General features: G+C 38.3%; 1 protein-coding gene across 1 annotated transcript in view; it reads right to left on the bottom strand.

Annotated features, from left to right (window-relative positions):
• The window catches only part of LOC139731818 (chondroitin sulfate proteoglycan 4-like), a 48,479-nt gene extending 27,083 nt beyond the window's left edge, over positions 1-21,396 (bottom strand). The window contains exon 1 of the mRNA XM_071642694.1: positions 21,171-21,396. Within this exon, the coding sequence (XP_071498795.1) occupies positions 21,171-21,252 (82 nt within the window). The 5' untranslated portion in view covers positions 21,253-21,396. The remainder of the gene's footprint in view (positions 1-21,170) is intronic.
• Positions 21,397-21,790: the final 394 nt, after the last annotated feature.

Here is a 21,790-nt window from a genome sequence, read left to right as displayed (position 1 = left end):
GGGAAAAAAATGAGATGTACAGAGAAATCAAACCAATTTGTAGACACATCCGTGAGTCATTCTGGAGGCTAGCATTATCCCCCCTTTCAGTCTTCGCCACTAAAAGCATGAATGAAGGCTTGAATTGATGGATGCCTCAACGAACTGCCAGGGTGAAATTTGGGGGGCAGGCAATCCGTGGGTAACAGCGTACATTATCCGTCCATTCATGCATCCTGATCGTGCCCACAAGGCCTCGGCGAACTCTGCCGCTTAACCCATTGAACACCGCTCCTTCGCACGGCATGTGGGGAATGCACCTCACAGAATCAGTGCCCTAGGAGCTTGGCATCGGATGGGTAAAGGGCAGAAGTTGAACCATTTCTAATCCACTGAGCAACACCAAGTGAGAGAAAATTATGAGATGAGGAGGAGAAAATCATAGAGAAACTCAATATCAAACTGAGAAATAAAGGAAACAGTTTCATCATGATAAAAAAGGAACTGATATATGATAATAAAGTTTCTGCTTTGCTACTCACCAATTATAATTCAAAGCATGGAAAGAACTCATTCTACTGTGAGAATCTCTTTTTATGGGGGAGGGGAGGGCTAACAAGTTCTGCTAGTACTGTATCATCTTTGGTGGGGAGAGGAAAAGGACAATACAAACTATTGGATTTTTTTTTTTAATATCGCATCTTCTCAGGAGTGTCCAGCTTTGTAATTAAAATCACTTTTTATCATGATTTTTGAAAAATATGTCACTTTTCTTACGTAGTCATTTTCTTCTATAAGCTCTGTCTTAAACTATGTCATAAGGGGCCCAATAGACTTTAATACTCATCCAAATTTAGTTCAGCTGCTGGTTGTATAAGTCTCTGGTATCACCTCATTTTCAGTCGACCAAATCTTGAGTGGGATCGGCAATATTTACCTCTCGGAGCAGAGCAAAGCCGGCTAATTGTGTGTGTGTGTGTCGCAATTTTGGGATTTTAGCGCTAATTCTCTTGTTAACAATGCGTCATGCACCAGGCAAGCAGAAATATGGTGTAACGGTAGCTGCTGCTGAACAATGGAGCACACAACTAAAGCCAACCCCACTGTGGTCGATATCGTCCACCGGGTTCTCACTTTTGTTTTGTAGAGTTGTCTTTGTCAAAGAAATTCCCCTTCTATGGACATAATAGTATGTCATCATTTTTCCACTTTAGAGTCATTTTCTTGTGTCTTTGTTCATAACTTCCCCTATTCCAAGGGTTTGTGATAGGTGCATGATACAAAGTTTAAAGGGAGAATCACTTTTGTTCCAGTTGCCTTTGACATGAAAAATTCAGTAAATATAAATAATGTTTTAAGATATTGGTAACAATTAAATATGGTATAAAATCAGTATATTGTCAATAATCCACTCAATCACAATCCATTGAACTTTATATAGCCATAATAGCTGAAACTTTGCAACACTTAGAACAATTTCAGCCAATGGAAATATGTTCTTCTTCTTCTTAAAACACAGAAATTCAAGTAAAGACTTGTGTGGAAGCAAAAGAGAGTTCAGCGAGACCAAGCCACATCATTTATCTTGAAATGCATGTCATCACGGTTTCATGAAAATATGTCACCCTTTAAGATTTTGGAACTGTCCTATTTTGTTGTCTGATTTCAACAAAACATTGGCTGTCCGCTTCCTTTGACTTCAGGCCTTAATTCTGTTTATCAACATCTCCTTGAACACAGAGTACATTCAAATTGCCTCCCTTCTGCAATAGTAATTCAGCATGTACACTTCTAGACTAGATCACTGTGGTGATATTCTAGTCTGCAAACATATTTGTGCGTATCCAATAAATCAGTGAATGACTATCAGCTCTATAAGTATGAATAAATTGTATCACCTCCAAAATGGCATGCTTGAATAAACTCTATGAATCAAATCCTCCATGACACCTGAACTGCTCGAAAATATGTCAGAATGAGAAGGGAGCTACAATTGTAGCAGTGTACACAAATTTAATATCAACTCAAATTCCGTTTACACGTGAGTATAATAGTAGGATGAGTTATAGCTCTTTATCACAACAGCAGTGTTTCTACCACACAAAACAAGACATAAACGAGAAAAGAAATATCATGGGAGAGGTTATAGAAGGGGTTGGAAGTTGGATCAATATATTCAATACATGACATTATTTTTGAAGAGAGAAAGTTTTATGAATGATGGACAGACAGACAAGCATAGTCACACATGCACACATTCATACAAAGGGACAGACAAACAAATGCGTAGATGGAGACCCACACACACATCAGAGAGCCCGAAACAGACAGAAACAAATACCAGTAATACAAAAGTGTATGCACAACACACCAAACATGAAAAATGGACAGACACGCAGACTATTGCACAAACTGACAGACATGCGTAACACATCATAAAACAAACATTGGCTGGAATTCTGGGACAGGCTGCTTGCATTCTCACCTGCCAAGAATGGTCGCTCTCGTCAACACATTCATTTGCTGCTGTTAAAGGTATTAATGAGCACTGGTGCATGAAGGCATGCATCATCAAGGAATGACTTTGGTGTGGGGGGGGGGGGGCACCAATGGGAAGTGACACTGCCTCTCAAACAGCAACGCTCGACAGACAACCAAGGAGTGATATTTAATTGGGGTGCGTTAAATCGGAACCATGCGACATACCCCTACTTCCGCTTTACTCTAGTTCACACAAACAACAAAGATTTGGTGTACAAGCTAGTGTGAATAGATAATCATAACTGATGATGATGATGATGATGATGATGATGATGATGATGATGATAATGATAATAATAATAATAATAATAATAATAATAATAATAATAATAATAATAATAATAATAATGATAATAAAAGAAGTAAAATGATAATAATGGCAACATTGCTAATATTGATAATGTTATACATTATGACTCACAGCAATGGTGATTTTATACAATGTAATTGTAATATCATGGTTGCAATACTATTCATTTGTGCCTTTTTGGCAGGTAAGAATATCCCATTGGACAAATTGCTAACTCCTACACATGACTTTAACAACAACAGAATCAATGAAGTCACCTGATTTGACATGTTTACGGTATAAGTATACACAAACAAGCATGCACTAGTGTAAAATGATATCAGACCATTTCTCCTCTGTTACAATCAATGAATGGACATGTACATCATACCACAATGCTTCACACTTGCATGCATTTTTTTAATGCTTCCATGATGCTCCACATTTGATATGCATTTATAATGCTTATGATAGCCTAATTTGGGCCAGTTATACATTTAAACATGTATCATCATCACACTGAAGGTCTGTACCTTTCAGAAGTTATGTACTGCCATATTAAATCTAAAAACAAACAGTCGTTTCCTAAAACATGAATGTATACATATTAGTGTATACATAATGTCGTTCTAATTTTTTTTTAATGACTTTGCACATTATCCTTTTTATTCCCTTTAAATGGCATTTAATGATCATCACAAATATTACCCCATTGCTTCAGTCTGCATCATAAATCAAATATTCGAATGACAAACTAAAAAGAAGAGGAGGGGCAAAAAAAAGAAAAGAAAAATCTTCCTTGTATGTATATTATATTCGTCATGCTACCATTACCGCATCAAGAAGACAATCTCTCTGCCAATGCACCAGCTTTTAGCAGAGTAGGCAATGCTAATATACAGACACCATTGTTTTTCCTACTGCATTTCAGACACTGCAGGATCACGTCAGCATTCAAATATGCCCCGAAGAGCTCGTCATGACCGCAACATGCACCCCCTACCACACACGCACCTGGTTTTCGAGGAATAGTGGTGAAACCTGCTGTCATAATTTTTTTTCCCGCAATATTCAGTGCTTCATGTAGCTCCCTTCGGGGCAACAGTATTGCATTTAAGACGACTTGTACGCTTCCAAAGTTCAGTAAGGTGCTACAGCGGAAAAGTCTCACCTCCCTGGTTACACTTGACTGAATCTTAAAGACCCTCACTACATACTAGCTGACAGAGATAACAATAAAGGTATCTTTTAAAAAAGTATACTTCAAAAATATATCCAATTTCACTTTGAAAAACTGAAGTGGCAAACACATATTCCAATATTTACCATCTATATGGGTGAGTTTTAGTAGATTGGCCATAGACTGACAAAACTATCAAGATGTGCTGAAAAATACTGTGAATTTGAAATAACATGAACTCAAAATAAGGGTATCTGGGGTATTCATACTGTTACAGAATAATATACTGTAAAACATGATATATTCACAGCATCAAATTTTCGCAAGGCTGGAGACAATGGCCTTTTATGCAGCATTAAATTTTCGTGAATTGCCACAGGCATTGAATACATACATGTAGTGTAGACAAGAACTTTCATGTGAACTTTAATTTCACCAATCTTGGCCCTCGCAAAATTCACGAAATTAGAATGCACTCGAACATTTCTCGTTTTACAGTAGTATCACACACTTGACAAAACATCTACAACAACAAGCTTTTCCATGTTTGTCTGTTATAATTAGTTTCTTTAGAAATGCCTCCAATGCACTGGGTGGGAAAATATACATGCATCACTTCTCTAGGGAGCTTGGATATCTTTATGAAAAGGTCAACAATGTAATATTTCATGTGGTTCTGACAAGTTTGAGGCATCAAGTGTGAGGCGGCGGCTAGCAGGAGGAATCTGCCCTGTGGAGCCAAATCCATTCCGCGAGTGTCACATTTTTTGCAAAGGGAATCTTTCTCTTTCTAGACGAAGGATTACGACTGGGGAAGACAGCGGATTACCATGGGGAGGTGGCATCACACACACACACTATAGTTACGTTCACACAATGTTCCTAAACTTACAGATTAGCTTGAAGTTTCAATCTTCAACGATTAGCTCATAGTTCATTCCCAAGTAGACACACTCGAAAGTAAGCAATCTTAAAGATTAGTTGATGATTAGAAATACAAGACATCTTTATAGGGTTTATGCTCTATCCACCAGCCGCAGGGGATCTAACATGTGGACACAATAATTAATGAAATCAAAAGTTATCATGGCCTCTCCGTGTACCCTATCCTCCTTCAGCTTCCAGATCAACCTCCAGTGTGTTGTTTGTAGACCACTGTCTTGTCGCACATTATCAGGTTTATTGCTAGTGACGCATGTATATTTCTTCCGGTTAAGTGGGACGCTAGATTAGGTATTGCTGGAGGTACCTTTAAACTACAAGCTAATCTTCAAAGTTTAAAAATGTTTGAAGATTGCAATCATCGTGTGAACGTAACTGAAGATTTGGTATTACTCACTATGTAGCTATCTCTGTGGGGATGGAAGGGGAAAGAAGTGAAACAGAAGGATGACACAACTTTCTCTTTTGAAAGTGCAGCTGAGATGACGAAATGAAGCAGATAATCCGCCAGAAGTTGACAGCGTATTCGCTGGGATGTCTCACCCAAGGGGGAGACTGACATAGAAAGAAGATTTAACAGATATTCTTGTAGAAATGAATACTGTAAAACATGATATATTCGCGGCATGAAATTTTCGCGAATTGGAGCTGATGGCCTTTTTCGTGGCATGAAATTTTCGCAAATTGTCACTGGCATTCAATGCATACAGTGTAGACAAGAACTTTCGCGTGCATTTAAATTTCGCAAATCTTGGCGCTCGCAAATTCGCGAAATTAAAATGCATGTGAATATTCCTTGTTTTACAGTACTGTGCCAGTGTCACCTTCAGGAAAAAAAAACAGCCTTTTCCCTTTTACTCCCTCTTTCCATTGTAAGGAGATGCATTAAACATCAGACTACTGACGCAAACTACACAGGTTCAGAGGCAGAGGGACATTTATCCAGCCTGCGTGCTTTACTATCCATACTATCTATTCCCTCACCCCTCCTCCTCTGCTCCCCAGTTTATATGAGCATCTTATTGTCCGGCAGCAGTGGGGAGAATTATGAATCAGTGCATGACAGAAGGAAGCAATCACTTTGCTCCTTGTCATTCATCTAAGCACTGATGATGAGGGGGGTGGGGAATGGGGTCTATCGAGGTTGGGAAGGGGTATCGTTAAAACCCATGGTCATTCATCTACCAGTGATGAGGGGTGGGGGGATGGGATGGGGTAGTATACCAAGGAGGGGATGGGGGAATCAATGCCTCGAGAGTGTAACATTAAACATGATCGAGTCACTGGACCCTGATAAAGACGAGTCGTGGCATGTGAAGGAGAGTCTCCCCCCCCCCCCCTTCCTCGCTCGCTCTCTCAGAGAACAAATTTCGCCACAGATGGGAATGCCAGGAGGCCAGAGTCACACCGGGCTGGAGAAAGACAACACTCTCATCACAGACTGAATCGCTGTCTTGTTGATGACTCCGAGGCATTTATCACACCCACCCTATACAGTGACTGGGATGGGGGATGTCAACAGCTCCACTAGACTCTTCTTTAAAAGAGAGATAACCTCGTGTCAACAAATTCATTGGTTTTAAAGCGCAATTCACTTCAACTTTAAGCTGGGTTTAATGAACAGTGTACAAATGGTGGTATCAAAATGTTCAAAATTAGCATAAGTTCCATCAATTTGTAAATCATAGCAAATTATAAGTGATCACTGCAAAGATAATTTAACTTTATGACAATCATTTTAATGGCAGGGAGGATTCCAGTTGTCAAATTATTGACCAAATGTATGATTTTCAAGAAATGTTCTTGGGAAAAACAAATGGTAGAGAAACAATGACATCATCCTCTCCTCAAGTTTGCATCCCACAACTTATGACTCATTTCCTGTTTCAAAAAACAAGCAAAATTTTGAAATAGAATACATAGAATACCAAAAATTTTACTACTGTAACAGCCGTCATTTTTCGCGAGGGTTTAATTTTCACAATTTCACAAGTCATTGCTGGGTCGCGATTCAACAACACACTTAAATATCACCATGTTCTAGTAAAGTGACTGTGTGAACGATGGCATCATTGTCAAATTGTGAAAACAGCATCTCTCGATAATGCTTGTGACCTCCTCATTCACGTTAATATTTGTAGCTGTACATGAAAATAGCAGCTTTTACAGTATTCTATCAAATCTTACTGAAACTTTAATCAAATATTTCGTTTGTTTCTATGATGTTCATATATAATTGTAGTTCAGTCCACCTGGAATATACAAAAGTGCCATGGCTTTTTACTTTTTGAAGGGTGGTACAATCTGTAATGTATACGTCATTGCAAAGCCTCTTGAAGGCTGAACAGTAAATGGCTTGCCTTTTAATATTGTGGCTTTAAATGAGCCTGTAATATCACACTATTCATAGTCTTAACATGAATTATATTGCAAACACTTCACATTCTATTGACAGGTAAACACCACTTTTCAATGTCCAACAAAGAAGCAAGTTAAAACAATAGTTTTTTTTTTATCTCTTTACAAATTCTGCCACCCTTGTTTTTATCACATCAAGCACCCTCCTGTGAATATTTTGCATACACATAATAAAAAAGATGGTTCTCAGATACAATTATGTAATGTAACATTTAACAAAGCGCTTATATTTTGATACAGAGAAACCGGTCTTTTTTATGTTTTTCCCTTGTCCCCAGCACTTCACACCATCTTTCGAGAAAAATACAGAGAGATGAGCTTGCAGAGAAAGGTAAACTGAAAGATGCAATTGTGGTTCCGTGAGTGGCATTTAGACGAGTCCTTGACTGCACCAGTGACTCCGCTGGCCAAACACAAAAGGGTTTCGGACGAGTGAGCCATGCTCGAGGTGTGAAACGGGCTGTTTGCTCGTCAACCCCGTCCCATTCAGAGCAGGAAGCCCTCTCTATGTCCCAATGCTAGCCCCAGTTGGACAGTGCAGGTAAGTATCCTTATTTCCCCCCCCCCCCCCCCCACACCGGATGTACAGCACATGCATGAGGACCATTCACAACTTGGACATCAGTGCAACAACAACTGAAAGAACAACTTGATATTCTATCTTCCTGGTCGCTGATTTCTCTAGGTAAGTATTTCTCCCATCAACCTATACACACGCACACGCACACACACACACAGACACACACTAGCTAGGCTGTAGAGAAAGTTAAGTACTCAAGAAGTTTGCATTCATCACATGTTTACTTCATTTGCTCTAGTTCATACCATTAATGAGAGTATCACTTTTTTTCCAACTCTTTCTGACCAGCCATTAGTCATTAACTATGAACATTTGCGGAGATTGCATACCTTTATGCCAGGAAATGAGCAAATATTTTAAAAAGAGTGCCATTTATATACTCATTGCCCCAATTCTAAAGTAGTCACTTAGCACAATTTCAGTCTGAATGGAAAATAATGGATACACATAGCAATTTTGCCACTGAGATGTATGATAAGTGCATTAGTTTCTCTTCCATTTTTAATAAGTACATCTGTTTGCAAAACAGTCCAATAGCAAGTGGCGGTTAACACAATACCAAAGTCCATCCCCCCCCCCCCCACACACACACATACAAAAAAAAACCAACAACAACAACATGAACAACAACAACAACAACAACAACAACCTTGGATAGCATCAGTATTTAGCATAAATCTCATTCTACAACCCAAACAGGCACTATTTGGATCATACTAAGCATGTAGTGTAACATCAAGACTCCACTCTCCTAATATTTCATTCTTATGTTGCTGTTTCACTTTTTTTTTCCGACTTGCAGCTAGGCACGGACTCCCATGTTAATTGGTACGGGGCTTTGACCCATCTGCAAGGTGGAAGACCAGAGGAATGATGCAGGTTACCATGGCAACAAGTCGGCTGAGAGCCTGTGGAGATGGGTGACACATGCAGAATACCTGCAAGCATAATGTGAGGCACCTTCCCTAGTGCATCATTCCTGTAAAAGGGAAACAGGGTGTTTTCTTTTCTCCTCTTGAAATAAATGTGCTAGAAAGAGTCAAATCATAACACAAACCAATCTAGAGAACTACAGCACAATATTTTGTTTTTAAAAAACTCACATATGAAAGTACTACATATTGCTTTCCTCCACAAGTAAATAAAACCTTCATCTTTGAAACAAATTTTTGCATGAAATTTTGAGACACTCTTGTTTACATACTCCTTGTTATTCTTCAACTGGCATAATATTATAAAGCATGAAGTAACAACAATTCAGTACAAATATGAATGATACTGTAACCAAACATAAACTACAAGTAGTAAAACAGACACAAATATGGTTATGAATTTGAATAAGGTGACACAGCCTCTCTTCAAGTGCATTTCATAAGTGAATCATAACGAAAGCTGGAGTTACAGCTTAGGCAACAGTACTTAGTGTCAAGCTTCCTTGCTGGTTTTGACGCAGCCAATCACATCAGCAGCATCCAATGACATCATCAGCAACCTTCGTGACGCAGCTACCAATGTACTAGAGCATCAATCCAAACTCCCACATCTCAGGTCTACGGACTGTTGTAATATGCACGTCTACGAGTTTGTGTTCATACAAATTGTATGTATCTGTGTAACTTAAAATCCATTAGTGTCCGTCTGTCTGTCTGTCTGTCTGTTTGTCTGTCTGTCTGTGTCTACATCTTTTCCTTTTAAAACATGCCTGACAATCACACTTTCTGTTGGGCAGACTGACAGGTCTATAAGGAGACAAGATTGATTCAATGAAAGCCAGAGGATGTGAGGGTACCTACTGAAGGTATCAATTGAAGTCTGTTGTCAGGTTGGGTGTACAACTCGGGAATTTGCAGAAGGTAACATATGTTACACTTTCTGCTCTTGTTTTCAGTGTGAAGGTAAAATCTAGCCACCATTACATTGGGATTTAAAGTAACTTTCAAATAATCAGATCATCAGATGATCATTTCAAAACCGTGTCAAATGTCTGTCATGGAAAGTTACCCATGTGAATATACATTTGTAATGTTCATGCTTTCCAGCATTATTTCTTTCTTTTTCTTTTCTGTTTTTTTTTTTTTTTTTTTTTTTTGCTTACTTGTTCGATACATAAGTGGTTTGTTTGTTACTTTTCATGACAAATATACAATGATGAACATTTGCTGTTAATTTACAACACAAGGAAATTCAGACAATTTCTAACAACATACATTTTCAGTGTCCGACCTACATTTACATCTTATTACATAAACAGACCACTGCATGTGGTTACTTGCTTTATGTATCCTTCATCATTGAAAATATGGACAAAACAAATGTATGAATTGTGTGCTCCTGTGTAGTGCAAAAATCCAAAATGCATGTCACACATTGTTATTACTAACTACCTTGCATTGCCGACTGCTGGTGGTCATTGAAAAAAAAAATGTCTGATTATGAAACACCGCCCACCCGCTCACGTCGATGGACCTTTAAGGCAATCATCAAAAACAAATTTGCAAACCTCATTTTGTATGAATTGGATTTTTATTGGAGAGTCGTGGGATAATCTGCCATCCCTTCCCCACGACAGCGCACTAATGTCTACATCACAAACGGTCTCCACTATTCTTGACATGTTCATTGCATTAACATCCTGAAAACAGCAACAAACAAATATTAGGTATCACTCCATAAATGTTTAAAATGTATCGATTTGCTGAATATTTCATTAATTACAGTACACACTACCTGAATGATCAATTCACATGCAGGTTGTGAATACGAAACAAGGTAAATTTGGTTTATTAGGTTACAATTTATTGGAGTCTTTTTTTCAGAGCAAATTTGTATTACTTTTTTTTCGGAGTCAAATAAACGTAAAAAAAGAAACACAATGACTTCAAGTAATTGAAAGTATTGACGAAAATGAAATAAAAAAAAAACGACTTTTTTACTCATTGAGGCTTGATTAGACATAAGCAAGTGACTTGATTTTAATTTTGTTTGTCAAAATTACAGCACTACTTGAATGCGCAACATTCTAATAATCATGATATTGGTTTGGGCATACTGGTATGTTAGATCTCAAAACACAGGCAATATTTACCAAGTAGTGGTTACAATGAAATATTTGTTACACTTTTGAAGCCCCTCTTAGATACTAAATTCATAACGGATTTCTCAAATTGGCAAAAAGTTCCTTTTTTTGTCTCATATTGGCAAAGTTTTATAAACTTACTTCCCATTTAGTGCAGATTTACTGAATCAAACCGGTTCCATCTAATGTTTTTATACATTCATAAGCAGCAAAATTTAGAGGTGCCAATGCAATGACAAGAGATGTATTCTGTAGTGAATTCCACCAGGACACTGCATTATACATTGTACCAACGAGCGGAGAACTACGTAAAATATATCACACTTTTGCTGCATGTAAATGGACCATTAAAGCCATCTCATATTAGAGAACTAACCTGACAGCATGTTATAAAGGTGAGAAGTTGTTAGAAGTTTGGCATGCCAATGAAGGGATTTGGCACATGTAGGGATTTCTTGTATGCTACAGTGACCACTACTTAGTATTCATAGGACAGCTTTGGTAGCTGTGTTCGCTGTAAAAAGAGGGGATTTTATAAATACCTTCTTTAATCCCTCCAGTTGGCGAGATGGATGTACAAAATGCATCACAATTGAATGACTAATACCCCTGGAAAGAAATAAACAAGACTTAGTCTAATATGAACGCTCAAGACATTTCCTTGAATAGAATTTGCCAACCAGTGACTTGAGATTGGGCAAACTTGGGAGAAGTCAAAGAAATCTTGGGTAATTTACCATGGTAGGGATTATTAACTTCCTCCGCATCCTTTTCCATTCCACTTCCATCTAATTCACCACAGATTAATCACCACTGACCCACTTAATACTACCAACTTGAAAATCAAGAATTGCAATAACAAAAGAGAAGATACTATGCATGAAAGAGAATACCCTGCATGTATGTAAACCGTTTGTCTGAAGAATGAGTGAGAAAGGGGCCTTGTATAGGAAGATGGACATGTTTACCGAAGTATCTAAATGCAGATCCAAACATTGAATCATGGGGGAACAGCCCGGTATGAAGGAAAGGTCATCGAGACAAGATGGAGGATCCTTGGAGGGTAGAAGCTCTGAAGAGACCAGGAGAAATGGACACGAAAGGTGGTGAGCCCCCAACACGAGGGTGGAAAACGTCCTCTTCAAGGAGCAATGGTTTCCAAGAAGAAAATCAATGTCATTTCTAATTAAACCAATCAGACAGCAGTAACATGAGAAGTGCATGTAATGTATTTGGGGCATTTTACGCATTACACCCAGACATACAGTTGTACAGTAGACATCCAGAAGTAAGCCCCCAACATGAGGGTGGAAGCCATCATCTTCAAGGCACAGTGGTTTCCAAGAAGAAAATCAATGTCATTTCTAATTAAATCAATCTGACAGCAGTCAGCAGTAACATGAGAAGTGCATGTAATGTATTTGGGGCATTTTACACATTACACCCAGACATACACCTTGTACAGTTGTACAGTAGACATCCAGAAGTGAGCCCCCAACATGAGGGTGGAAGCCATCATCTTCAAGGCACAATGGTTTCCAAGAAGAAAATCAATGTCATTTCTAATTAAACCAATCTGATAGCAGTTACATGAGAAGTACATGTAATGTATTTGGGGCATTTTGTGCATTGCACCAAGACATAGACATCCAGAAGAGCCCCCAACATGAGGGTGGAAACCATCATCTTCAAGGCACAATGGTTTCCGAGAAGAAAATCAATGTCATTTCTAATTAAATCAATCTGACAGCAGTTACCAGATGTGTGCATGTACACGTATTTGGGTCATTTTCCACATTGTACCAAGACATACAGTAGAAATACAGAGGAGTTTCTTTTGTTTCTCTCCCACACATGAGCAGTCATGGCCCTTTTGGGCTTGAAAGGCACTTCTGTATTATAAGTGGAAACTTGTTTGTGCTGAGTAGTGAAATTCAGTACACCTATTTATATGTTTCTGACTGAGACTACTCCTACACATACACATGTAAAATGTATTTCAGTACCATCCAAGAATATCAGCATATTCTAATTCTGTGCACACTAGTTCACTCGAGTGTAAACATTATGAATGTAATTCCACACAATGAAATATTCCAGTTTACTGCATTTCAGGAAGTGGTCGTATAAAGCATGATGTACATAATTCATGTTTATTTGGAAAGTGCCGCATATACAATGTAGTTCCTGTTTTTCTCAGTGCAGATTCTATGTGACTTCTGAGTCAAACATTTCTACTTATTTGGGGGACATTTGTTTTTTTCATAAATATCATTCACATATCATACACACTAGATGGATGGAGCTCTTTAAAGAGAACAATTTTTCATGTGCAGTACACTACAGTCGTACTTGGGGGTTAAGGCTACTTGCAATTGGGCTTACCCATCTAGTCGTGGGGTAACTCTGCCGCAGTAAGAAATTCTCTTGACATCATCACAATGGCACCTTAGAATTTCTTTGTGTATCATTATATTGGCAAAAATCTGAATAGAAATTGTTCAATCCACGAAAGCTGCACTAAATAAAGTTCAACAAAATAAAAGTGAATTCTATGACAGAAATGCTAGCTTTGTGATTTTTAGAAGTGTTGTAATTCAAAGATGTCTGAAACTTTAATCATCGACCCCAAACTACAGCTCAAATTGAAGAGAAGTTCTTTTATATTTATTCTACTCTACATATTATGGCATACTGACAATGAATAGTAAAAAAAAAAATTACAAAAAAATATGCTGCACTGTATCATTCATAAATCTATAACTCCTCTCTGGTGGGTAAGATTTAATTGAAACCCTAGGGCCTCATGTTATACACGATATAATTTCCAATTAATCTGAATAGTTGTGTAACACTTTACAACCATGCCAAAACAACCATAATGCTCGCAAATCACCTACAATTCATCTCTTTCCATCTCATCCACCATCTAAGGCTTCTTCACAAACACTTGAGATGCTCATTAGACCTCACCGTTGGTCAAATGAGAATCACAGTATTAAATAAAAGTTGAACTTTTCTCAGAGGCATGATGAGTGTCCCTAGCAATAGGCACAATTAGTAAAGTTGCACATATAAATAGATTAAGCATAGGCCTATATGGTGTGCAATTATACGTACTTAGTTCGATTAAATGGTCATCTTCCTGCAAAAAATAAAAAATAAAAAAATATATATATATAGGCCTTTACACATGAGTGCCTCACAGTGATTGGCATAAATTACTTTTTTTAGGAGAAGAAAAAGGACTATGACTGAAGCACACTGTCTGTAGTGTATGGTGTGTGGTTTTACTTGAACTATTCAGTTTAGCTTGTGCAACATCACTGCATGTGGTTACCATAGATGTTACATCATTCCTTTATGTCATAAAATGTTCAAAAAAAGAGGTAAAGATGGCACCAGGCAGCATCTATTATAAGCAGCATCTATAGAGTTTCAAAGGTCCTGGACCCTTGCCGTAAGAGGCTGACATCATACTTTGCACTCATGACAGGTGCTTCACACACGTACACTGTACAACAAATGTACATTATGCGCACATTCACAAGATCCAAGTCTCCTGTTTGTAGTCAAGGCTCCAGATGGGAGAATCTCCCATTTGTTGGAAGAGACACTTAGGGTTGGAGTCTCTGAACTATCATAGTGAAAATATGTTCCCTTACAGATAATTCTCATATCCATCTCGACACATGTGCCACACTGGGCTCACTGCACTTCTGTGAAAACACATAACTGTCCAGGGCCAAGAAGAATTCAGCTTGCTGTGCAAATGTACCGAATGTTACCTCAAGTTTGCTGAGAAGCATTCTGAATCTTGGTGAAAATGAAGAAAAAAAAAACTTTCCTCCAGCCCCTCCTTTCCTTCTCTTCATCACGTTTTACATGTTGTACATCCTGGTTTTACCTTTGTAGCAAATTAATCTTCCCATGATCTACCTCCAGCTCAATTGACTGGCAGAGAGAGAACGGGGAGAAAATGGGCCCCTCTCACTTTGGGAGAGGTTGTCATCATTAGTGGTAACGAGTAACGTGCCATGGAGGGCCATTAGAGAGCCATTTGATGACAATTGGAGATCTTCAGGCGGAATTTGGGGGGCAGGTTTGACATGGTAGTCTACGATTGCAGACGTACTGCTCACAAAATGTCTCCACAACTTCATTATGCCATGATCGACTAGGCTATTATCATTCATCTTTCCAGCTGAGAGACTACAGTATGGAAATCAGAATCAAAATCAAATCACCAGGTACTGAAATATGCTAAATTGCAGGTATCATAACATGCAATTTGTGAGATGTTTGAACTTCAGGCTTTTTTTCCTGACTTTTCTAAATTGACAGCACCAAGCATGCCAGGCTCTTGTATAACAGACTGTTTACTAAATTTCTTTTTGCCAGCAAACTACCTACCCGGTAATGACTTCCTTGATATATATCTTTACTTATACATGTAATCTTATTTAGGCAGACACTTTATAATTTAATTATCATCATTATCATTATTACTATTATTATTATTGGTAGTAGTAGTAGTAGTAGTAGTAGTAGTAGTAGTAGTAGTAGTAGTAGCAGCAGCAGCAGCAGCAGTAGCAGTAGTAGTAGTAGTATCATCATTATCCTTTATTAAATACCAGAGATACAAAAATTCCAAGATAATAGATTGCCAATCAAGCTTTACATAGGCCTACTATGTGTGTACATTGTTCCGCATGTAGGATTTGATTGTGCAAATTGTGCACCACTCTTGGCACCTCATTTTGAAACATTGTACAACAAAATATTTGAGCTTCAGAATCTGTAAGAACTGCTTAAAATCTTTTAATCTCTTTTTATCAACTGTCAAACAGGCCTTGTTGAGGAAGTTTGTTCCCTGGGTGTACTGAGCATAACACAGTAAATTAAGGGCTACTTAATCTGCTGAAGACGAGTTCAGAAAATACTCGGGCAGGTGCCCATGGGTAAATGTGTGTTTTAGCAAAATCAGTCTGTCCCTAACAGGTTAACATTGATTTTTTTTACATGAAGTACAGCGACTATGCAAACTGTCAAATAATAACATCTACTGAGACACAATTTCGCGGCAAATGGGTACAATTTTTATCTAACATAATCTGAAGATTGTATGCTATTGTATGATATCATTTCAGGTGGAAATTACCATAAAAACTCAGAGTTTGCATGGTAATATCGAAATACATATTGTTCTTCTATTCAAGCTTGATTCTGTGATATCTGTCTTTCATGGCAGTACTTTTAAATGAAGTACATGCCTCTTTCTTTCTTTCTTTTTTCTTCATTTCTCTGAAAATACCCGCAGATGTACTACATGGAGACAAGTAAATTTCTACTTGTGTAGAGGTACTTGCAATTGATGATGATCTACATCATAAGGATTTGATAAAAGCTGGTTGTATAAATGTAGCACACTGGCTATGTGTACAGAGGTTCTTTTCAGATGCTGCTTTGAGGCACTGTGTTGTGGTCAGGAGAGGAAAAAAAAAATAGGAACAGACTCGGCCCTATATCAAATCCAATGCCCTGACCTACAGAAACATGTTGTACCTAAATACAGTATAGCTTCGAAGTTGATATGGTCTGCCCTCGAACACTGAGAGGTCATTTTGTCCTCCTGCTTTTTTTTTGGGGGGGGGGGAGGGGGGAGGGAGGAGGGTGGGGAAGATGGAATAGGGTCTCTGCTATATCTTTTCCCTATCTGCTGTGCTAACAGATGAGCCCAAACACACAGGGTCACTGATACTCGGGAGCAATCGGTAGACGCTACACATCTAACCTCCCAGGAGCATAGAGGTACAGTGGTAGTTGTGATGATGAAGGCGTAGGGAGCAGGGTGGGAAAGAGATGGGGGGGGGGGGGAGATGGGGGTAGCAAAGCCAAACACAAATTTGTCTGTTCACATTCATCATAATTTTATGATATGGGAAGAGACAAGCTGAGTAAAACAAGATGACCTTTGTTGAAACTGCTTGAGATTCTGAAGGAGTGTTGATTTTTCTGAACCACAGGGTGTACTTGCACCTGTGATATCATGGGCCCTCCCCACTGCAATTGTTTGCAACAACACTGAGTCATTTGCTCAGTAATAGACGATCTGAATGACATAAATACTATTGTACAGCAAGGAAAATCAATTGATATGACATAGAATATTCATGTTTTACTTGTGTGTGTGTGTGTGTGTGTGTGTGTGTGTGTGCATGTGTGTGACTGTGTCATCCACGATTGATATGTCAGCCTGTCAAGTTATTTTCAGGCATGAGGCTCACAGATGCATGTACAACATACATTGTATGACGTGCATTGTGATTTAAAAAATGGATTACAGTTCATGACTTAAACAAACAATGCATCAAAAAGTAATTTTAAATGCTTTTCTTGCAAAGATATTTATAACTGAATATTAAAATGGAGGTTGTGAGAGTATTTATCTACGCCTATTTCCTGACTTTCCCTGAGCATATCTTGTACACATCCATGAAAAGCACAGTAGAGTGTAAAATGAGAAAAATACGTTCTGTAATTGACCTCACAGTCGCTGGGTCTCAACAACAAATATGAACTGCACGTATTTACAGGAATTTACATTCAAACATCATGCAAATTATTTATGATCCACAGGAGCAAGAAACTATAATCAAAGTTTAGCCTTAACATCACAACTTTGAAAGGGTAACAAATATTGCTTGCACCATGGCACAGCATACAATTCTTCATCAAAAACCTACAGAAGTGGAAAATAAAGGGATTGAAAAACTTTAAAAAGAACAAGAATCTAATCAACTGATGATACCACAAAATTTCTCAGAAGCTGTCCTGAAATACATTGTACACAGACTATTATAGAATTCACTGTACTGAGTATTATACACACTGTAGTATACCCATTGTGGGAGCAAAAATAAAAGAAGAAATAATTGTTTTAAAAATATTAAAAAAAACCAACCAGTAACAGCAACCTGTAGAGTTGCATTATGCCAATTACTTAATTCAAGAAATCAAATTTTGTTAACTCTACACAGATGTTACCCATGTGAATGGGAGAATTCCCTCTTGAAGAGGCACCCCGCCAAGTGTTTGGGGCAGCATTGTATGAGGCGCTGAGTATTGCACCCAGCAGGCAAACTTGTGGAAAACCCTGTACATTGTGTAGGCATTGTGAGGATAACAGGGCACGCTGGTTTTCCAGTTGTTTTCCTACAAATGTTTACTGTTTTAAATCTGTCAGGCTGTGTATAGTATTGTTTTCTATAGAAAAAGAGCTATTGCTGTAAAAAAACCACACAAATAAAAAAAAAGATATAAAAATGATGGTGTGTTTTTTTTTTTCAGTGGTGAGATAATACATTGTAGATTAGATTAGATACACTCAAAGGCCTTTACAGTGTACAGCAATGATGTAATCTCTCAAATTGTGAGTACTCTCAAAGTGTGAGTACTTGTCAAATTTTGGCTTATTTGAACCTACATGTACTATAACACAGTTCTCGTTTCCACACACTCAAAATAGATAATAAATCATATCTAAATACAAATCTGTGTCATCCACAGAGAAACAGATCATGTGAAATTCCGAATGTGCATTAATTATGCAACATTGAAACGTCAATGCAAGCCAAAAGCACCAAAACCCCCATCATGCATCTCATTACTTATTGATAAGAAACGAAGGCTGAAAACCTTGAAGACTGCAGAATTGCGAGCCTTTCCTGAAGGTAAAAGTAAAAGAGCTGAAAGCCAAGCAGAATGGGAATTCATACTGCCGCATTCACAAAAAAAGGATAGATGTTGAACAATATTGAATGGAGGCAGTACAATACTGCACATCAATGCCCGGAGGAAGTTGTATTGTTAGCCAGAGGATGAATTCATCTTTTCAATGTTACAACCAATATGAATAGAGTGGCAAAACCATGACCCCCCCCCCTCTCATATTTTCAGAACTTTTCTCTCTCTCACAATGTATTTCATAATGTTTTTTCAGGATGACCTCATGAAATATTATGGAAGATAAGGCTTTGAGGGCATTTTCTTGTTGTTGTTGTTGTTGTTGTTGTTGTTGTTGTTGTTTTTTTTTTTGGGGGGGGGGAAGATATTATCTTTGTACTCTGGATAGAAATGTACCTCAGACATTACCATACTGTACACACTCAAGTTAATAATCTTTGTTTGTTTGGGTTTTTTTCTGGAGGGGGGGGGGGGGGGGGATATACTACAACTGTATGTAGCTTATCCACTCTTGACTGATATCAAACTGTTATACCAAACCCACATGTGGGGGGGGGGGGTATTTAATTCCTTAGAATGAAAATAAAGAATAGAATAGTAGAAAAGAAAGAAGAGCAATGTTGAGCAGTATCTGAGGAACAGCATTTTTTGTTTCCAAACTACAGTATGCTGGGACAGTACTCTTCACGGAACCACAATCTGTCACTGTCAACAAACTCGGCAACAATACCCAAGAAGTGATCATCTTCCCAGGTAGTGAGCAGGGAAGTGAAACAGTCCGTCACAGGCGTTCCAGATGTATTTACCGTATAGCAGCTCTCTGTCAACTTAGATTACACAACGTCAACACATTTACAGCATGGGCATGGTCAGGCTTTTCACTCACAGGTCATGCAGGCAATATACTTTTTTTTAAGTAGTGTAGTAAGTAAGAACCCAAACAACAACACAAACTTATTATCACAGGTTAACTACAAAAGCACTTGGAGAGTGTACACTGAATCTTCAACTGGCTCAAAGCAACTCATTTCCATCGGCTTTTTTTTAGTTCTTCATCCCAACAGCAGAATACAAATTAACATTCTTCATAATCATAACATATTGTACAAAAGAGTGATCAATGGCAATACTAAGTAATTTTGCTTTAAATAAATTGTGGAGTTATTCATATGCTGAAATGGCCCTACAGTGTATTTCCTAACTGATAAAAATCTTCCATTTCTTTTTCTTTTTTTTTAATTCCTGGATCGAGATGGTGATCCAGATCACTGCCAAAATTTAATCATTTACTCCTTCAGTCCTTGTGTCACAATCAACCTTTTTTTCTTTTCTTTTTTTGGAAAATTTCATCCCAATTCATTCATAAAATTTGGAGTTATTATGGAAACTGACAGACAAACAAACCAATAATGCCAGCAGAAACATTAACCTCCTGGTGGAGGTATTGAAATACACAAGTTTCAAGATGTTCCCCTGTATGTAACTTGCTGGAATGAAGGAATTAAGTCATTCCAGATATCTATACAGTGCTCATAGTAGTACAGTTGTATAAAGAATAAAGTTTGTAATTAGAGTCTTGTATGACACATAACTTGTACGAAAATACTAATTGCAAGGCAGACACATACTCAGTAACCATTTTTAAAAAAAGAACACTTTTAAAAGTTTATACATTCAAACAATTGTAAGGGTTGGAAAAAAAAAACTTGTCATTTTAATATGAAACAAAGATCATCACACAGGAGAATTGGTACTGTGCCAAAAATGAGCCAAAATCTTCTTTGTCTTCTGAATTTCACTCATGCAAACAAACTCATAACTGTGGCTCTTCATAACTTCCTCTTGTAAAACCTAAGTGATGTTTCACACACAAACACTTGCTCTGTACTAACTATACACAGCCCGCACGGCATCTGGTCGGGCTAGCTCTTGCCTCTGTACATACACATCATTCACACACATCATTCCTCGTTCTTCTACTTTGTGACATAAATTCTCTCGATTGTATCTTCTTCGGTTACTATCCTGAAGAATTTGCCAGATTTACCTACACCTACCAAAATCATAAATGTATAAAGTTTCACAAGCTCTTCATTTGTTCTTTAATGAATCCTAAAAGTTGGTCTGAATGACATGCCCTCAAAGCTCTAGAAAATGTGGTCACAAAATGTGTAATCGCTTCCACCAAATCAAAACTATTTGAACTGAAACACCTTCCACTCATACAGAACAAAATGACATGATGTAAACGCTTATACCACAGAATTGTTGATGGGATGTTGTAAACACAAACTCGATTCGGGCAGGTTCGTATGGTTTCGCACACTGCCCCCGCGGTGCCCCGCTAGAGGAGCACCCCTACGGAACGACAGGGGACAGCTAGCCGACTGAAGCCGATTGGAACTATTCCCACACTTACCACATAGCACGATCTCCAAGGTTAGAGAGAGACACAGAAACGTCAGTACGGTGTGCATCTTGTTCCATTGAAATCTCGTCATTTCCACGATAGCAAGTCACATTTCGATCACACAGAAGAATAAATACAGGGTTCTCTCTAACCACTGAGAATACTTTGAATGATGAAAATGCGGGAGGAATATAGGCTACCATAATCCATCGTAAGTGGTGTACCTTCCCCGAACTTCCATACGCCGTCTTCGGACGTACGTAGACACTTCTTACGTAGACCACTGACTCCGTAACCTTACGAAGTTTACCAAGTGAGAAAAACTCCTGTGAATTACCACGCTGTGGGCAGCTAGCTAGGCAGGCAGGCACTGAGTACACATAGAGCGGTGGCCCAGTGCAACACCCCGACCCGCCCGGCGTTGCGTTTGAAAAGGCATGAAAGGTGTGTACTCCAGTTGAGCGAGTTGAGGACGCTATTGATCCACAGATGAAGTAAACCACAGAATGAGGTGTTTCGATTTCAGTTGTCGCGAAAACTTTCCGCATCGAAGAGGAAATGGGGAAATAGCTCTCTTTTCACATCTTTGCAAGATTCTTCCTCAGGCTCTCTAGCTCTATTACAACTCT

This window comes from Diadema antillarum, unplaced genomic scaffold (genome assembly GCF_040938485.1).
Source record: "Diadema antillarum isolate AM-2024a unplaced genomic scaffold, OU_Dant_1.0 seq00000386_RagTag, whole genome shotgun sequence".
Taxonomy (NCBI): Eukaryota; Metazoa; Echinodermata; class Echinoidea; order Diadematoida; family Diadematidae; genus Diadema; species Diadema antillarum.
Note: the sequence above shows the minus strand (reverse complement) of the source record. Positions and strands in the feature narration are given on the sequence as shown.